General features: G+C 54.0%; 1 protein-coding gene across 2 annotated transcripts in view; it reads right to left on the bottom strand.

Annotated features, from left to right (window-relative positions):
• Nucleotides 1-625: 625 nt before the first annotated feature.
• Nucleotides 626-17,486, bottom strand: part of LOC116955438 (nicotinamide/nicotinic acid mononucleotide adenylyltransferase 2-like) — a 39,295-nt gene continuing 22,434 nt past the window's right edge. For both annotated transcript variants that reach the window (XM_032976516.2, XM_076053068.1), the window contains exons 3-11: nucleotides 16,691-16,758; nucleotides 14,957-15,035; nucleotides 14,441-14,618; nucleotides 13,238-13,318; nucleotides 12,048-12,092; nucleotides 11,536-11,612; nucleotides 10,724-10,825; nucleotides 8,725-8,792; nucleotides 626-7,624 (exon numbers count right to left, since the gene is read on the bottom strand). In XM_032976516.2, coding sequence (XP_032832407.2) covers nucleotides 7,447-7,624; nucleotides 8,725-8,792; nucleotides 10,724-10,825; nucleotides 11,536-11,612; nucleotides 12,048-12,092; nucleotides 13,238-13,318; nucleotides 14,441-14,618; nucleotides 14,957-15,035; nucleotides 16,691-16,758 — 876 coding nt within the window. In that variant the 3' untranslated portion in view covers nucleotides 626-7,446. The remainder of the gene's footprint in view (nucleotides 7,625-8,724; nucleotides 8,793-10,723; nucleotides 10,826-11,535; nucleotides 11,613-12,047; nucleotides 12,093-13,237; nucleotides 13,319-14,440; nucleotides 14,619-14,956; nucleotides 15,036-16,690; nucleotides 16,759-17,486) is intronic.

Raw genomic sequence — 17,486 nt, 5'->3', positions numbered from 1 at the left:
TTGCTGCTACTACTACTGTTGCTGATATTACTACTATTGCTGCTACTACTAAAACTGTTGCTGCTACTACTGTTGCTGCTGCTGCTACTACTACTGTTGCTGCTGCTGCTACTACTGTTGCTGCTGCTCCTACTACTACTGTTGCTGCTATTACTACTGTTGCTGCTGCTACTACTACTACTGTTGCTGTTACTACTACTACTGTTGCTGCTGCTATTACTACTGTTACTGCTACTACTACTGTTGCTGCTGCTGCTTCTACTACTGTTGCTGCTACTACTACTGTTGCTGCTCCTACTACTACTGTCGCTGCTACTACTATTGTTGCTGCTGCTGCTACTACTAAAGTTGTTGCTGCTACTACTACTGTTGCTGCTGCTGCTACTACTGTTGCTGCTATTACTACTGTTGCTGCTGCTACTACTGTTGCTGCTATTACTACTGTTGTTGCTACTACTACTGTTGCTACTGCTACTACTGCTGCTGCTACTACTGTTGCTGCTGCTACTACTACTACTGTTGCTGCTGCTGCTTCAGGATTCGAGGTTAGGGTGGGGTTTAGGTATTGGACTTTAGGGGTTGGTGGTGCCTAGCCATTGACCGTCGTACACGCGACCACTCTGCGTTGCCACGTCGTGCGGTGAGCTTTATTCGTGTCCCTTCGTTTCGGTTGAACACAAAACGCTGCACGCGGGTCGGCAGGGGGTTGGGGGAGTGACATTTCTGCCGGAAGACGCAAACTCAGCACGCAAAATAGATTCACAATAGCGCTTGCGACAGTAACAACAACAATACTAATCATTCGAACTTGCATATGTAATATTACTAATTTCCTTTAAGTTAATTTGTTGCATAAGACAAGTATAGAGAGACAGGGGGAGGCTCTTTAAAAATTGATTAATCGTCGCTTCCCCCCACCCCACCCCAGCGTCATCCCGATTCTGCCATCAGCGCCGTCGCCACGAGGCAGAGAATCCGTCTGGAAAGCTCTCGCGCAGCAGTGCTGCACTTCGTGTTGAAGGAGGGCCAGCGGAAGTGGATATCATAGAGCTACCTCTGAGAACCCTTCTTATTCAAGTGACACTCTGGTCCACACACAGAAAAGGATAGCACTCTCCCACCCAAATGCTCTGACATATGAGATTTACCTTCATCGCATGAAAGTCAAACCAAAATATTTAATTCTCAAGAGCTGGATCTCAGCCAAACTAAGTACAGAGACACATTTAATGTGGTGGGTTTTGTGCGTGTGTTAATCAAAGCTTAGTCTATGGGTCTCTATGTGAGCCAACGGGTCTCTATGAGAGTCTATGGGTCTCCATGTGAGTCTATGCGTCTCTGTGTGAGTCATGGGGTCTCTATGTGAGTCTATGGGTCTTATGTGAGTCTGGGTCTCTGTGAGTTTGTGAGTCTACTTGAGTCAGCGGGTCTCTATGTGAGTCTATGGGTCTCTGTGTGAGTCCATGAGTCTCTGTGTGAGTCTATGGCAATCTATGTGAGCCTATGGGTCTTTATGTGAGTCTGGGTCTCTGTGAGTTTGCGAGTCTACTTGAGTCAGCGGGTCTCTATGTGAGTCTATGGGTCTCTGTGTGAGTCTATGAGGCTCTGTGTGAGTCTATGGCACTCTATGTGAGTCTATGGGTCTTTATGTGAGTCTGGGTCTCTGTGAGTTTGTGAGTCTACTTGAGTCAGCGGGTCTCTATGTGAGTCTATGGGTCCCTATGTTATTCATTGATGACCAGGCTGAGACCATGAACTCACTGCACTTGAGAACCTGGTTTAATCACAACTCAGTCGATGCGAGTCTTTGTGTCTTTGTGGGAGTCAGTGGGTATCTATATGAGACTAGGTATCTATGTGAGTCTATAGGCATATATGTGAGTCTGGGTCTCTATGTGAGTCAGTGGGTCTCTGCGGGAGTACACGGGTCTCTATGTGAGTCTGGGTCTCTATATGAGTCAGTGGATCTCTTTGGGAGTCAATGGGTCTCTATGCGAGTCTGGGTCTCTATATGAGTCAGTGGATCTCTTTGGGAGTCAATGGGTCTCTATGCGAGTCTGGGTCTCTATATGAGTCAGTGGGTATCTTCGGGAGTCAATGGGTCTCTGTGTCAGTGGGTCTCGTTGCTAGTCAATGGGTCTCTGTGCCAATCTATAGGCGACTGGCCTGAGACCATGATCTCGCTGAGACAGCGGCTGCAACCTGCAGTTGAACCCAGGGTCTCAGTATTACCGGCTCAGCACCTCTGACCTTCTGGGCTACCCGGCCTCCTGTTGTAACGGGGACAGTTTGCTGATCCGTGTGTACACACGCGTATAGGGAGCGGTGGCGCAGCTGTTAGCGCTCTTCACTTCAAACCCGGTGACCCGAGTTCGATTTCCCAACGGCCTTCATAGGTGCCCGCTGACAGCACTTGCCCCCAACGGTCTGTTGAAGGCTACCCGGGGGATCTTTGTCTTTTGTTGTGACGCCAAGATCCCGATTTAAAATCACCGCTGACGCGCCCCTCCAAGGCGTCTCCGCATCGTGCCGCGCGTGCTTGTTCGGCACGATGTCCGACGTTTCGTGCTGGGGACATTCTTCTCTTTCGGTTCCTGCGGAAGCCTCCGACAACGCTACGCCAACCCACAGCGGTGAGAATCTGCAGCATCTGCGGCAGTGGGAAAGAATCTTTGGAATTTAGCAACCGATTTCGAGTGAATTCGACTGAAATTAATTCCTGAAGAAGCTCCCCCGCCTGCTGAGAGAAACGTTGGACGTCGTTTAGGGTTAGAACCGACGCGGGTGGTACAACAGCTAAAGTGTATCCCGGCAAATCGCTCTTTACAATTTACCCCCCCCCCCCTTGCCCTGCATAACATGGTATGCTCCACTGTGTAACGTACACTCGGGTTGTGCCACTACTGGATAACGAGTTTGAGGTGGGGGGGAGGGGCGTGCACTTACGAATGTGAATCACTTTAAAGTTTCCAAAAACTGCTATACAATATGTGTGTGTGTATGTTTATTGGTGATTTGATTTACGAGCTCAAAGCAGGCCTACGAGATATGGTGAACACGGGATGCCTTCTGCTCTGCAGCACGGCTTCATCGTCGCCATCTTCATCAGCAGCAGCAGCAGCAGCCATGATCAATCCACTGCTAATCAAGACCTCATTCGACACCCAGACATCACACACTTCTGTCTTGGGCATTCCTCCTCCTCCTCCCCCTCGAAGCCACTGGGGTAACCATCAGCCGCGTCGTCAGAACATCACCAGCACCAATCTCCTTCGTGAATGTAGCTGTGCAGGCGCGAGCCCCAGCAAGTTCGAGTCGTGGCCATGCAACCCAATGCTACGGACCGCACCGGTGAACCAACCGTGGCAGTCTGCGCTCCTTCAACGGCGGAGGAGGAGGGAACGGCGACACGACACGAATCCTTCTCTCTCTCTCTCTGTCTGTCTGCTGAAGCCATCTCGTTGTGGCCAGCGGCAGCGGCAGCAGTAAGCAGCAGGGCCTCCACGTTGCCATCGAGCTCGTGAGGATTGCTGCTGCTGCTGCTGCTGCCGCCGCCATCCTACACGCACACACATAGTGCCGGATCACTGCAGGCCGCAGCCACGTGCAGCAGCAGCAGCAGCAGCAGAGCCACCACCAGCTGGTCGTGTTGGCAATGCACGCGGTCAAAAAGAAAAGCAGTGGTAGTCGAAGCGATGTTTTATCATTGCACAGAGCCGGGATGAGTTTGGGATTGCATTCATATGTTTAAGGAGGATTGTGGTGTAGTTTTTTTTTCTTTTTCCGGGGCATTAGCGTGCTCGTTTCCGATTCAACCGCGCCTTCGCGCTCACAAAAAGCGACGGAAAATGGCAGCGGGCACGGCAACGTACCTTCTGTGACGTCACTTCCGGTGACGCGCGTCTCATTTCTCTCAAGATCAATCAGAAGCGGTCGTTTGTCGGACCAAATCAGACTTGATACGTCGACTCGATGTTGTCAGGCGTGCCGAAATAACTCCCAAAGAAATGAAATGAACGGCAACGCATCCCGAGATTGCAGTAACGATTGCCCGGGCATATTAAGAAAGAAAAAAAAACAAAAAACGAATCGTCGGATAACATCTTAATGTATAGAGGACTGCAGAGGTTGGACAATTGATTGGTAGCGCTGGCTCATCACCACCTCGTGGCTGCTGCTGCTGCCCTTCCGCTCCTCGTCTGCGGCTCCTCGGCCATTGTGAGGGAGGCAATTTGCAAGAACAACGACCCTGCTATGCTGTGCTGCATCTAAAACTACACAGTGATTATTAATTATTGTGATTATACAGTGTCTGACGAGGACATCCATAGTCAGGGAACAGGCCGTTTGTGGAACACCAAGACACGTGGTGGTTCTTAAACCGAGTGGAACACCAAGACACGTGATGGTTCTTACACCGTGTGGAACACCAAGACACGTGATGGTTCTTACACCGAGTGGAACACCAAGACACGTGATGGTTCTTACACCGAGTGGAACACCAAGACACGTGATGGTTCTTACACCGAGTGGAACACCAAGACACGTGATGGTTCTTACACCGTGTGGAACACCAAGACACGTGATGGTTCTTACACAGAGTGGAACACCAAGACACGTGATGGTTCTTACACCGAGTGGAACATCAAGACACGTGATGGTTCTTACACCGAGTGGAACACCAAGACACGTGATGGTTCTTACACTGAGTGGAACACCAAGACACGTGATGGTTCTTACACCGTGTGGAACATCAAGACACGTGATGGTTCTTACACCGAGTGTAACACCAAGACACGTGGTGGTTCTTACACAGAGTGGAACACCAAGACACGTGATGGTTCTTACACCGTGTGGAACACCAAGACACGTGATGGTTCTTACACAGAGTGGAACACCAAGACACGTGATGGTTCTTACACCGAGTGGAACATCAAGACACGTGATGGTTCTTACACCGAGTGGAACACCAAGACACGTGATGGTTCTTACACTGAGTGGAACACCAAGACACGTGATGGTTCTTACACCGTGTGGAACATCAAGACACGTGATGGTTCTAACACCGAGTGAAACACCAAGACACGTGGTGGTTCTTACACAGAGTGGAACACCAAGACACGTGATGGTTCTTACACCGAGTGGAACACCAAGACACGTGATGGTTCTAACACCAAGTGGAACACCAAGACACGTGATGGTTCTTACACCGTGTAGAACACCAAGACACGTGATGGTTCTTACACCGAGTGGAACACCAAGACACGTGATGGTTCTTACACTGTGTGGAACACCAAGACACGTGGTGGTTCTTACACCGTGTGGAACACCAAGACACGTGATGGTTCTTAAACCGAGTGGAACACCAAGACACGTGATGGTTCTTACACCGTGTGGAACACCAAGACACGTGATGGTTCTTACACCGAGTGGAACACCAAGACACGTGATGGTTCTTACACCGTGTGGAACACCAAGACACGCGATGGTTCTTACACCGAGTGGAACACCAAGACACGTGATGGTTCTTACACCGTGTGGAACACCAAGACACGTGATTGTTCTTACACCAAGTGGAACACAAAGACACGTGATGGTTCTTACACAGAGTGGAAGTCCAAGACACGTGATGGTTCTTACACCGTGTGGAACACCAAGACACGTGATGGTTCTTACACCGAGTGGAACACCAAGACACGTGGTGGTTCTTACACAGAGTGGAACACCAAGACACGTGATGGTTCTTACACCGTGTGGAACATCAAGACACGTGATGGTTCTTACACTGGCAGCCGGTGTGGCAAAACATTGTACGTTTGGAAATAGTTTGCGACAAAAATCATTTAAACACCGTAACTGTGAAAAAAATCATTCACAAACGGCGGTCTTCACGTGAGCGTTGCTATCGCCTTTTGATTCGCCCTCAAGCAAGGGATTGATCTGCAGGGTGGCCCGAACGTCAGGACACACACGCTGGGTCATGATATTCATTTGAACAAATGCACAAACGGGTTATTTAATTAAGTTGAACAAACGTCCAAATGGACTCCCATGGAAAGTTCACAAACGCGGGGAATTCACCTTTGAAAATTAAATTAGGACGTTTGCTTTTTTTGTCGTTAAACGATAGCAGGCAATGAACATTCGTCCATTGTTGCTTTGGCCATTGTTGCTTAGTCTCGATCCATGCCGGGTTCTTGGCCGAGTTTTGTAAACGACGGATTTGAGGTGTCCCCCACAGGGAGAATAGAAACAGATATTAATAATCATAATAGATAATACATTCACTTAACGAATAAATACAAATTATAATAACATATATGACATTAACCCTACGTGGTCTGACTTTAGCGCCACCCTGTGTATAGTCTCGCTGTGGTTAGGCCTCGTTACATTAAGGACATCATCGCTCAAAGCAAATTTTGTTGCGAGTTTCACGGGCAATTAGGTACGTATACTCTTTGGTTCTTTCGGTAAAGTCACGTAGGTAGAAAAAAATAATAATAATAGGAGCGAGCAGGCGAGTACGGGTAGGAGAGATAAATACATGTAAGCTCGGTGAGGGCCGAACTCGGCTAGGGCCTGGAAATCTGCTCGTAAGTGTAAATGTAAGCTCGCTCCTACATTAACATTAGCTGTCCCGCCCATCTCTAAACCTTTATCAACAACCTGCCTCAGCAGATTCCCCCCTCTTTTTCACCTGAAGGCGGTTGCTTGTGTTGCGATCGAAATGCCGTTACCTATCATTTTTTTCTACCTACGTGACTTTACCGAAAGAGACAACGGGTATGGATTCCTGCAGTCACGAAAGCTTCAAATAAAAAAAATTAGGTAGGTTTAAATGTCATCACGACTTCCGTCTCACGTACCATCCCGTTACTCTCATCGCGCTTAGGGATGTGAAAGTGTTTATGCGTCAGCTCTGTCCCGTCCGTGTGTCCGCGTGTCCGTCTATAACGGTGTGGGGATGGGGGGGGGGGAGGGTGGGGGGTGGGAGGTGGGGGCCACAATTACTCCTGTCGAGATGATCTGATCCGAACTAATCTTTAATGTGAAGTTGCATTGCTACTCGGGACTCGACACCCCCCCCCCCCACCCCCGGCCCCCCTCCCGGAGAAAACCGGACACATTGATCCGAGGGGGTTATTGCTCGAGGACTTGGAGACGGAGAGCAAAGCACGACTCTCAACATGCCTCGACCGCTGCTTTCCCCACCCCTTCGCCGTTCCTTACGCCAATTCAACGCTTCACAGGACGACCGGACGCGTGCTGCGGCGGTGTCACAGAATCCACGCGTCCGTGTGATTTTTCCCTTTCCTAACTTGTCTAAGCTTCTGTTCCCCACTCCGCGCTGGGTTTAGAATAACCGGTGTCGGCTGACGCCAGCGGCAGTGAAGCCACCGTCGTGACCGGGGCGGGCTCCGCGTTGCCAGCGCGGTGCTTTTTTTAGGCGGTTGCGGTTCCGATGGTTGCAGCGGCGGCGGTGCCGGCGCCGCCGGCGGTGACGGTGACGGCAGTCCCGGCGGCGGCCTCCGCGGTGTAGAGGCGATTCTGGAGGATGTAGTCGATGACCGCTTGGCTCAGGAGCTGAGAGACGCCGGCGTCGCCCCTCTCCAGCGCCAGCCTTGGGGCAACGGCACAGAGTAGAAGGGGGCTCATGGGAAGCGGGCGTCGCCTCGGCGGTAGCCCTGCGGCATCTGCTTCCCCCCCCCCCCCCCCCGGGGGCCGCTCTCAAAGCGGGGAAGGCCGCACGCTCCCCTGCGAGCGGTCGGACGGGGCCCTTTGCCTCGTGGCGACGGGGAGCGACGTTGCACCGGACGCAGTCAAACGCCGCTGTCGGCGTTTGACTGCGTCCCTCGCAACCGCCGAGAATCCATGGACGAGGAGCGAGGCAGTGAGGAGCCGGCGCTGTCGACGGCTGCCCAAAGCTCTGCTATCCTCTACATTTTAAGGTATTTTCAGGAAACTAATGAGCGTCCCCCCCCAATTGACAGCGAAGTCGGGAAACGATTTGGAACAAGATTTACGCAAGATGACGGTCAGAGGTCGAAGGGATGGAAGTCTTCCTGCCATGGGGGTGGCTGTGGTGGTTCATAATGGCCGTGACGGAGACACTGGCAGAAAGCCAGAGCATCGGCCCCATGTTAGAGAATGGCCTGTGGAAGTTGATATCACAGAACTACTTCTGAGATCACTTTCCTCGCCTTTTATCCCTACACCAGGGGCGGTGCATATGTCGTTGCACTGCGGTCAAACCGATATTATATTTAACTCTCAGAGGTGGTCATTAGCTAAATTAAGCGCAGAGCCACGTTTTAATGTGACGCGCTTTTTGTTGCTGTTGTTGGTGTGCAGCTATCGGTGACCGGGTTGAGGCCACCACCTTACTGCACTTGAGAACCCGGTCCAATCACAACTCAGTCTGCCCCAGTCTACGTGTACGTTTATGGGTCTCCACGTGATCCTTTGGGTTTCTATGTGAGTCTGTGGCGTTTCTACGTGAGTCTACGGGTCTCTACGCGAGCCCTTAGTGACGAGGCTGAGAACATCAACTCACTGCGCTTGAGAATCCGGTTGAATCACAGTTAGTGGCTGGAACCCGGATTCGAACCCAGGGTGTTTAACGATGCCGGCTCATTGCCACCCGGTCGCCTGTACAGTTGAACGTCAAGTCAGGCAAATCTGCAGTAAGTCAGACAGACGTCGAGGTCCACTGCCACTTGCCTGCTCTCTGTGGAGCTGATGGAAGAGGTCGCTGTGCTCTTGCCTGTCGTGACAGTGATGATATTGTGCTGTGGAAGAAAGACAAAGGCAAAGATATCCCGTATAGCCTTTAAATGGACTGTTGGGGCAAGTGCTGTTGGCGAGCACCTATGAAGGCCGGCACGGCACACGAGGGGGTGGGTGGCCAGCACCACGCCAGGCCGCCTTTGTCTCCCCAGTGGCGATGTTTACTACACACCGCACCAGGTACTCATTTGAGGCTGAGTCGACCTAGGGGAGGCCCAGGACCGGTTCAGATAATTGTCACTGATGTTGGCCGTGAGCGGGAATCGAACTTGGGACGCCGGGTTCGTAGCGCAGCGTAGCGCTAACCGCTACACCACTGTGCTGTGGAACACGCACAGACACATACACACAGACACACACACACGCACACACACACACAGACACATACACACAGATACACACACAGACACGTACACACAGACACACACACAGACACACACACACACAGACACATACACACAGATACACACACAGACACGTACACACAGACACACACACAGACACACACACACAGACACATTCACACAGACACATACACACAGACACATACACACGCACACACACACACAGACACATACACACAGACACACACACACAGACACACACACACAGACACACACACACAGACACATACACACATACACATACACACAGACACATACACACAGACATACACACAGACACATACACACAGACACATACACACAGACATACACACAGACACACACACACACAGACACATACACACAGACACACACTCACACACACTCTCAGACACTCACACACACTCTCAAACACTCACACACATTCTCACATACACACTCTCACACGCTCTCACACAGACACACACACACTCACACACACTCAAACACTCTGACACAGACACTCTCACACACTCTCACACACAACAACAACCGCCATTCGCCACTAAGTGGCGGTGACGTCACCACGGCGCTTGTGCCAGGCTATGTGCACCCTGAGGCCACGTGAAGTGTCGAACTCCCGCTGGCTGGAGGTCACGGGGCAGACCCAGCAGAGGAGGCCAAACACCACTCTCGAGGGGCTCTCTCTCGAGCTCCATTCAGTGGAGGCCCTGACGCCAGCAGTGGCGTGCGCTCGTGCGTGTGTGCGAGTGTATGTGCGAGTGTGTGTGCGTGTGTGTGCGTGAGTACGTGCGCGTGCGTGAGTGCGTGCGCGTGCGTGTGTGCGTATGTGTGTGCGAGTGCGTGCGTGAGTGTGCGTGTGTGAGTACGTGCGTGTGCGCGAGTGTGTGTGCGTGTGCGCGTGCGTGCGTGTGCGCGAGTGTGTGTGCGTGCATGCGCGTGCGTGCGTGAGTGCGTGAGTGCGAGTGCGTGCGTGTGCACGAATGTGTGTGCGGGTGTGTGCGTGTAAAAGCGTGTGTGCGCATAAGTGCGTGCATGTGTGCGTGAGTGCGCGTGTGTGTGCGCGCGTGAGTGCGTGCGCGTGCGTGTGTGAGTACACGTGTGTGTGTGAGTACACGTGTGTGTGTGAGTACACGTGTGTGTGTGTGCATGTGAATACACGTGTGCGTGTGCATGTGTGCGTATGTGTGCGTGTGTGCACGCGAGAATGCGTGTGTGAACATGTGTGCGTGTGCGTGAGTTGGATTCCCTCTCGCAGCCAAAGTGTGGCGACGAATATCTGAACAGTTTATTAAGGGCCGCACCTTAGGTCGACTCAACCTTAAATGAGTACCCAAGGCACGGGGGTGGTCCCGGCCACACCACGTGCCGTGCCGGCCTTCGGGGGTGCCGCTCGCGAACGTCATTTTCCCCGCGAGCCCTGCGTGGCTAACCGGGGGTGCGTGTGGCTGTCCTGGCGATCGTGGGGGGGTCCCTGTGTGTGTGTGTGTGTGGGGTGGGGTGGGAGTGTGGGGGTGCCGTTGCCGGGTCGGCGGGGGTTCTCCACGCACCCTGTACTTGCTGAGCAGCGGAGACTGCGCGATGATGCGCGAGGGGTCGTGACCTTCACGCGGCACGCACACCAACCCAAAGTCTCCCAGGATGCTCTTCAGCTGCGCTCACGGTAGTGGTTGGGGTGGGGGGGGGGGGCGACACACACAGCAAAGATAAAGATCCCCCGTGTAGCTATTAGCAGACTGTTAGGTGCACGCGCTGTGAGCGAGCTCCTGTGATGAAGGCTGCCAGGGCACACTGAGGTGGATGGCCAGCCAGCACCGCACCCGAACAGCACCATGCACGGTCATGGTGATGAGAGGCGACCGCGACGACGATGATGATGATGATGATGAGAGGAGGGAATTCCAGAGTGGAGCGGTGCGAGGGATGGAGCAGAGAGAGAAGTGAGGCGACCTGCGGTGTGTGGTGAGCGGGTGGGTTGGTGAGCGATTGGGCGATTGAATGCATGAGTCGGTGAGCGAGTGAGCTGTGACCTGCGGTGTGTTGAGTGGGTGGGCGAATGGATGAGCGACTGAGCGAGTCGGTGAGCGATCGGGCGAGTGGAATGTGCGAGCCAATGAGTGACGTTCACGGGAAAAGCGCGCCATGCGATGCGGGCGACAAACATAGCAGATCCCATCATGTGCAGGTTTACTCGTCAGTTCATTCATGTGTGCTTTCATTCAATTGTCCATTCAACGCTTGTTCACTTAACTAATCATCCGTTCAATTTGTGCATTCACTAATTGCTCATGCCATCGCAAACCCATCCATTCATTTGTTCGTCAATTCACTTGTCCATTCATTCATCCTTTCATTCACTTACATCCTTCTCGCTCCAGAGGTTGGGAATGCAGAAGGACTCCAGGAGGTCACTGCCACACAGCAGCATGACTCTCATGTCTGCCCAAGACAACAGGAACCGGGTCACTCACTCACGCACAACAACAACCGCCCTTCGCCACCAAGTTGGCGGTGACATCACCGCGGCGCTTGGTGCCAGGCTAGGTGCACTTCCGATGCAACGTGAAGGGTCGAAAGCTCGCCCGGCAGGAGGCCACGGTGACGCGGCCGGGTGGCAGCTCGTCCCGGAAGTTCACCGTCCAAACCCGGTGGCCGCCCCGGTCAATACTAAAACGTGAGGACCGCGATGCGCCGCCTGCTTCGCTCGTGGTGGACGTCAAAGATCCCCCGTGACGTTATTCGACGCCATCGCCGTGGCCCAAAGGGCTGTTTGTTTGCTTTTTTTTCCGCCAATCATCCAGGCAATGCTTTGATCGAAACGTTACCGTCAAAGCTGAGAAAAAGTTAGAAAAAAAAACATGAGCCCGCACTCACCGATCTCTTCGTAACGCAGCACATTCCCCATGTTGGCGTTCTCGTCTGAAACGAGAAGGAGCGTCGGTGGCATTCGTCCACATCGCAGCCCAACGACCCCGTTCGGGATATCCCCCCTCGTCGTTGGCCGTGGCTGGGGGTCACACTCGGGCCTCTGGGGTCGTCGGCAGCGCAGTGGGGCAACCGGTGACGTGACCTAGGCAGCGGTTCGCAGTTGCGACTCCGGCGGGCCGCACCCAGCTAACGCTGCATTGCAGCGGACGTGAGAGAGTTTTCGCGTGAAGCGGGAGTGGGGCCGCTGCGAGTGCCATTGTCACGGCAACACCCTTCGTCAAATCTGAAAAGCCGCACCGCGAATCGCTCAAGTGGGATTTCGCGTGCGCGCACACACGCGCAAACATGCATGCACGCACACATGCACACAAAAGCACGCGCACACACACACACACACACTCGCTCACGCATGCACAAATGCGCACCCGCACACACACACACGTGCACACAAAAGCACGCACACACGCGCACATGCGCACACGGCGGCAGTCATAGTCGCCCCCAACCACCCAACCGCGAAACTACTGCAGACCGTGTCTGTGAAACATGGCGGTGCCTTCCTTCGCAACGGCGACAAACAGACGACAGCCTCGCTCCAAATGAGCGATAGCGCCAATAGCAAGTGTACTAAATTATCATCGTCGCTGAGGATTACCCTCCGTTTAACACGTAGGAGAAAGGCTTTCTTTGACCAATATCCATAAGAGAGGTTTTGTGAGTTAGATCATTAAATATAAACGTGCCGTTAAATCCGCCGCCAGCCGACAGCCAATTAGCAAGGGTTCTCACGTAAACAGAAAGTGCCAATTGATTACTAGCACAGCACGCTGGTGTGTTGGAGAGTAAACCCACTAAAACATTTACAAGGACCGTGACATTTTGCTGGTAACTACATACAGCATCATCATCAGGCGACAGCCAGAGTTGTGGAGAAATCCTCTTTTTTGGTCTTGAATGAGACTACCCAGCTTCTGCCGCAGCTTCACGGGAACGTGGAATTTCCACCACTGGCTTTCGGAGCCACAGATGGAGGCGATCGCCGTCCCCTCCACTCCGGCTGAGCCCCAGGTTGGGCCGCGAGCGATCGGTGTGACCGCGGTTGGCCCGTGGCACGAGACGTCTGCAATGGGACTCACCGATAAAGCTGAACGCGTCCGTGTCCGGGCGCGAGCAGCACATCACCGTGAGGTTTCCTCCCAGATTGTCGAGAATTTTCCCTGCGGAGGGGGCGGGAAGTGAGATTTAACGCCGCTTCGTTTCTTCACGTCGCGACCCTGCCTTCTGTTGCATTCTAATCCGCCACTGTCGTTGTCAGGCCGCTGTGAGAGGTCAATCTGGCCGTCGTGTTGAAGCCGCAACAACCCTTACCCCCTCTGACCCCAGCCTACCACTATCCCGAGCATACAACGACGTGATGGCCCTGATCGGCAAACACAGAGGAGACATCACGGCGATTAACTCCGCTACTCCAGATTGCGATTGTCTGGCTTTATCACCCGAATGTGAAATTCTAGTTACCGCTCTGTCATCTGCATCAGCAGTCGTACAAAAGAAGGAGAAAACTATCCCTACTGCCACGACCAACCCATACCCCCCCCCCCCACCCCTGACCCAACCCACCCATACCACTGCGGTACACACACCGCATTCATCTGGCTAGGCTGTCTGGCTAGAGGGTCTGTCTTATGTCCCTGGATAGGGTGTCTGGATAGAGTGTCTGGCTAGAGGGTTTGTCTATATCTGTGTGTGGTGGAAGGGCCCCGGGGTTTAAACCCAGACACGTGGGGCCTAGAGAAAGGGCAGGGCCTAAAAAGGGAAGGTTCTGGAGCAGGAAGGGGTGGGGGGCCTAACCAGGAATGGGTGGGGCCTAATCACGAAGGGGTGGGGCCTAATCAGGAAGGGGTTGGGCCTAATAAGGAAGGAGTGGGGCCTAATCAGGAAGGGGTGGAGCCTCAGCAGAAAGGGGTGCAGCCTAATAAGGAAGGAGTGGAGCCTAATCGTGAATTTGTGGGGCCTAATCAGGAAGGGGTTGGGCCTAAATAAGGAAGGAGTGGGGCCTGACCAGGAAGGGGTGGAGTCTAACCAGGAAGGGGTGCGGCCTGACGAGTAAGGGGGAAGGACGTAAAAAGAGGAAGGATGGCCGGAACAGGTCCAGCGATGGCCACGAGAGCGTTGAGAGTGTCTGGATCGGTGCATCCGTCTTGCGTTTCGCATGTTTTAACCCAGTGGCAGCCGTCTCAACCGATGAGCCTCCCGCCTTGTTTTTGGTTTTTAGCGCCCGAAACGTCAAGCGGGGCCGGCAACAAATGGCGCGTCCGCGGCCACGTGGCGGTCGGTACCCGGGGTGGGTTTCCCGGCCGGCAGGCCGGGGCCGGAGGGCCCGCGCGGCGCCGGCTGGTGGCCCACGCTGCCCTGCGGCGGTGCCGCGTCCCCGCGCCCCCGGCGCGCGCTCGCCGCCGGCGCTGATGCCGCCGCCACGGGGGACGTCACGTCACAGAAGATGCAGCCGCTCATTTGCTGGTGGCGGTGGCGGGCGGTGCGGATGTGTCAGAGTGGGGGGAAGGCACAGGGGCGGGGGAGGGGGCGGAACGGGGGGGCAGCGGGGGGCGGAACGGGGGGGGGGGGGTGGAACAGAAGGGGTTAATACGGAGGTTCCTACTCATAATGTAAGATTAGGGCTAGGCCGCGGCATGGACACCGTGCAGGGAGAAGTTGTGAACGTGCGGCGCTTGGGGTGGGAGCGTCGTTGTCCCGTCGCGGCGACGAAGCGCACGAGCACACAACGCGGGAGAGGAACTCCCCTCCCCTCCCCTCCCCTCCCCCACCCCTCCCTCCCCCCCCCCCCCAACCCGCACCTTCAGGAGGTTGCGGTGATGCTCGAGGACCGACCGTGCCGACTGCACGCTGTCCTGCAGGCAGGCCCAGGGGTCCACTCTGCGTCCACAGCGACGGCGACGCAAAGAGACAGAGACAAAGTCCGCCCCTCCTCCACCTACACCTGCACAGACTCAGCAGACTGTCAGGGGGGCCAAGGGCTGCTAGCGTGCGCACGCACGTACGTACATCTCATCTCCATTAGCAGCCCTGAGACAATTCCACGTTCCCTATGGTAGAGGCCCGTGGCAATGAGGACAACCGCTGTTAATCCGGCCGGCTGGTTCGGCGACAGAGTGAGTTGTTCGCGAACAGAATGGTCGCAAGTTCACATCCAGGTTGTGGTGGTCGACTCATCCCATCATCTTTTTGGGGGCCGCTAAAATAGGCAAAATTTTCCGGTTGTCGCTGGAATTGACTGACCGCCGGGCCATAGGAATGTGCAGTTTTAAATCACTGGCTTAGGAAAAAGGGAGCAGCCATGCAACTGCTCGCTCAAACCTCTGCGTGGTGGAATGGCTTTCACAAGAGAGCTCCTCTCTAGAGGGTATTCGGCCTGCTCTTCAACTCTGGCCGGACATCTTACACTGCTAGGTCGACAGAGGAGGAGGAGGTGGTCGCAGGGAAGATTTAAGAATCTCCCCCCTCCCCCCACTACCCCTACCCCTCCCCCCCCCGTTGTTTGAACTGCCGCACTAGGAGATGGGAAATAACCCAGCAACCTCCTCCTGATCACGTGCTTGCAAACCCGTTACCACTGAGCCCGTCACCACCGAACCCGTTACACTGTGGTGGCAGCAGCAGCGGTAGCGGCGGTGGCCGCTGCCGTAACTCAGGAGGGGAGCCAATTCCCCGGTGCTGTCGGGCTCCGCGTCTGGGAGGTTATCGATCGGCTCGTAAAGCGGGCGGAATTCTGCACGGCAACAGAAGGCGCTGCCTAAAAGCCGCTCTCATCGCCGCCCTCATCCTCCCCCCCCCCACCCCCACCTAGCCAGACGCTCTTGCCAGGGACACAGACAGACCCTCTAGCCAGACAACCTAGCCAGATGCCCTATCCAGGCATACAGACATACCCTCTCGCCAGACAACCTAGCCAGATGCCCTATCCAGGCATATAGACAGACCCTCTAGCCAGACGCTCTTGCCAGGGAAAAGGACAGACCCCCTAGCCAGGCAACATAGCCACACACCCTATCTAGAAATCTTTGAGAGGGACATAAAAGACCGTCTAGCAAGACAACCTAGCCAGACGCCTTATCTAGACACCCTTGCCAGGGATATAGACGGACCCTCTAGCCAGACACCCTATCCAGACACCCTATCCAGGACATAGACAAACCCTCTATCCAGACACCCTATCCAGGATATAGACAGACCCTCTATCCAGACACCCTACCCAGACACCCTATCCAGACACCTTATTCAAGGACATAGACAAACCCTCTAGCCAGACACCCTATCCAGACACCCTATCCAGACACCGTATCCAGGGACATAGACAAACCCTCTAGCCAGACACCCTATCCAGACACCCTATCCAGGGACATAGACAAACCCTCTAGCCAGACACCCTATCCAGACAACCTATCCAGACACCCTATCCAGGGACATTAGACAGACCCTCTAGCCAGACAGCCTAGCCAGACGAATGGATAAATAAACGAATGAATCGATGCAATTCCATTTCGCGAACGAGGAGTGGAGGACTGCGCTACCGGATCCAGTGTGAGGAGCGCACTGCGAGGTGGCACATGGTCAGCCGGTGGTGACTTGGCAGCAGCGCCTAGCAGGAGAATGCACATCACACGCACAGACAGAGACAACTGTTACACTCAACTGCGTTCTGTTGAGCCACGCAAGGACCCCACGTTTATCCGAAGCGGCCTGGCGGCCACATGCCAGTGATGACGGCTCATCACCGTCATCGTCGTCAGCATCACGTGGGAATTTAGAGCAGCAGCTGAATACTCTAAAGGCGTAGTGACGTTGACTCCAAATGTGGAGGAGAAAAAGAAAAGACAGAGGACCCGGAGAAAAATAAGAAAAACGCAAAGTCCAAATATAAGCAGCAGGCGTCAGCGTTGGTATTGAATCCACGACCTCCTGTGTACCAGGCGAGGTAGTTAACATCTCACCCACCCACTTGTAGCCTGCACAGACTGTTTGGGCAAATGCTGTGAGCGAGTATTTGCTAATGTCGGCAACGGGACACGGCGGGGGTGATGTTTACGCTCCGTGTCAGCCACTCGTTTCAGGATATTTGGTGTTGTTGTGCCTGCTTCTGCTGCGTTAGCAGTGGTGCAATTAAAAAAAATACGTACATATGTTGAATTTCTTTCACACCGTACGTAGCACAACAACAAGCAGTTCGAAGGAAAATGAGTTTTCAAACTGAGAGTAGAAACTCAACACGTCCCGTGTGAATATCGGCGTGTGGCCTGAAAGGGTAAATAAATAAAGAAATATGACAGCCAACGTTTTGGGCAATGGCCCTGTTTCAAAGCTGAGATA

Source organism: Petromyzon marinus, chromosome 59 (assembly GCF_048934315.1).
Source record: "Petromyzon marinus isolate PM22_M1 ecotype Great Lakes invasive population chromosome 59, UKy_Petmar_22M1.pri1.0, whole genome shotgun sequence".
Taxonomy (NCBI): domain Eukaryota; kingdom Metazoa; phylum Chordata; class Hyperoartia; order Petromyzontiformes; family Petromyzontidae; genus Petromyzon; species Petromyzon marinus.
The sequence above is the reverse complement of the archived record's forward strand: the minus strand, read 5'-3'. Positions and strand labels throughout refer to the sequence as shown.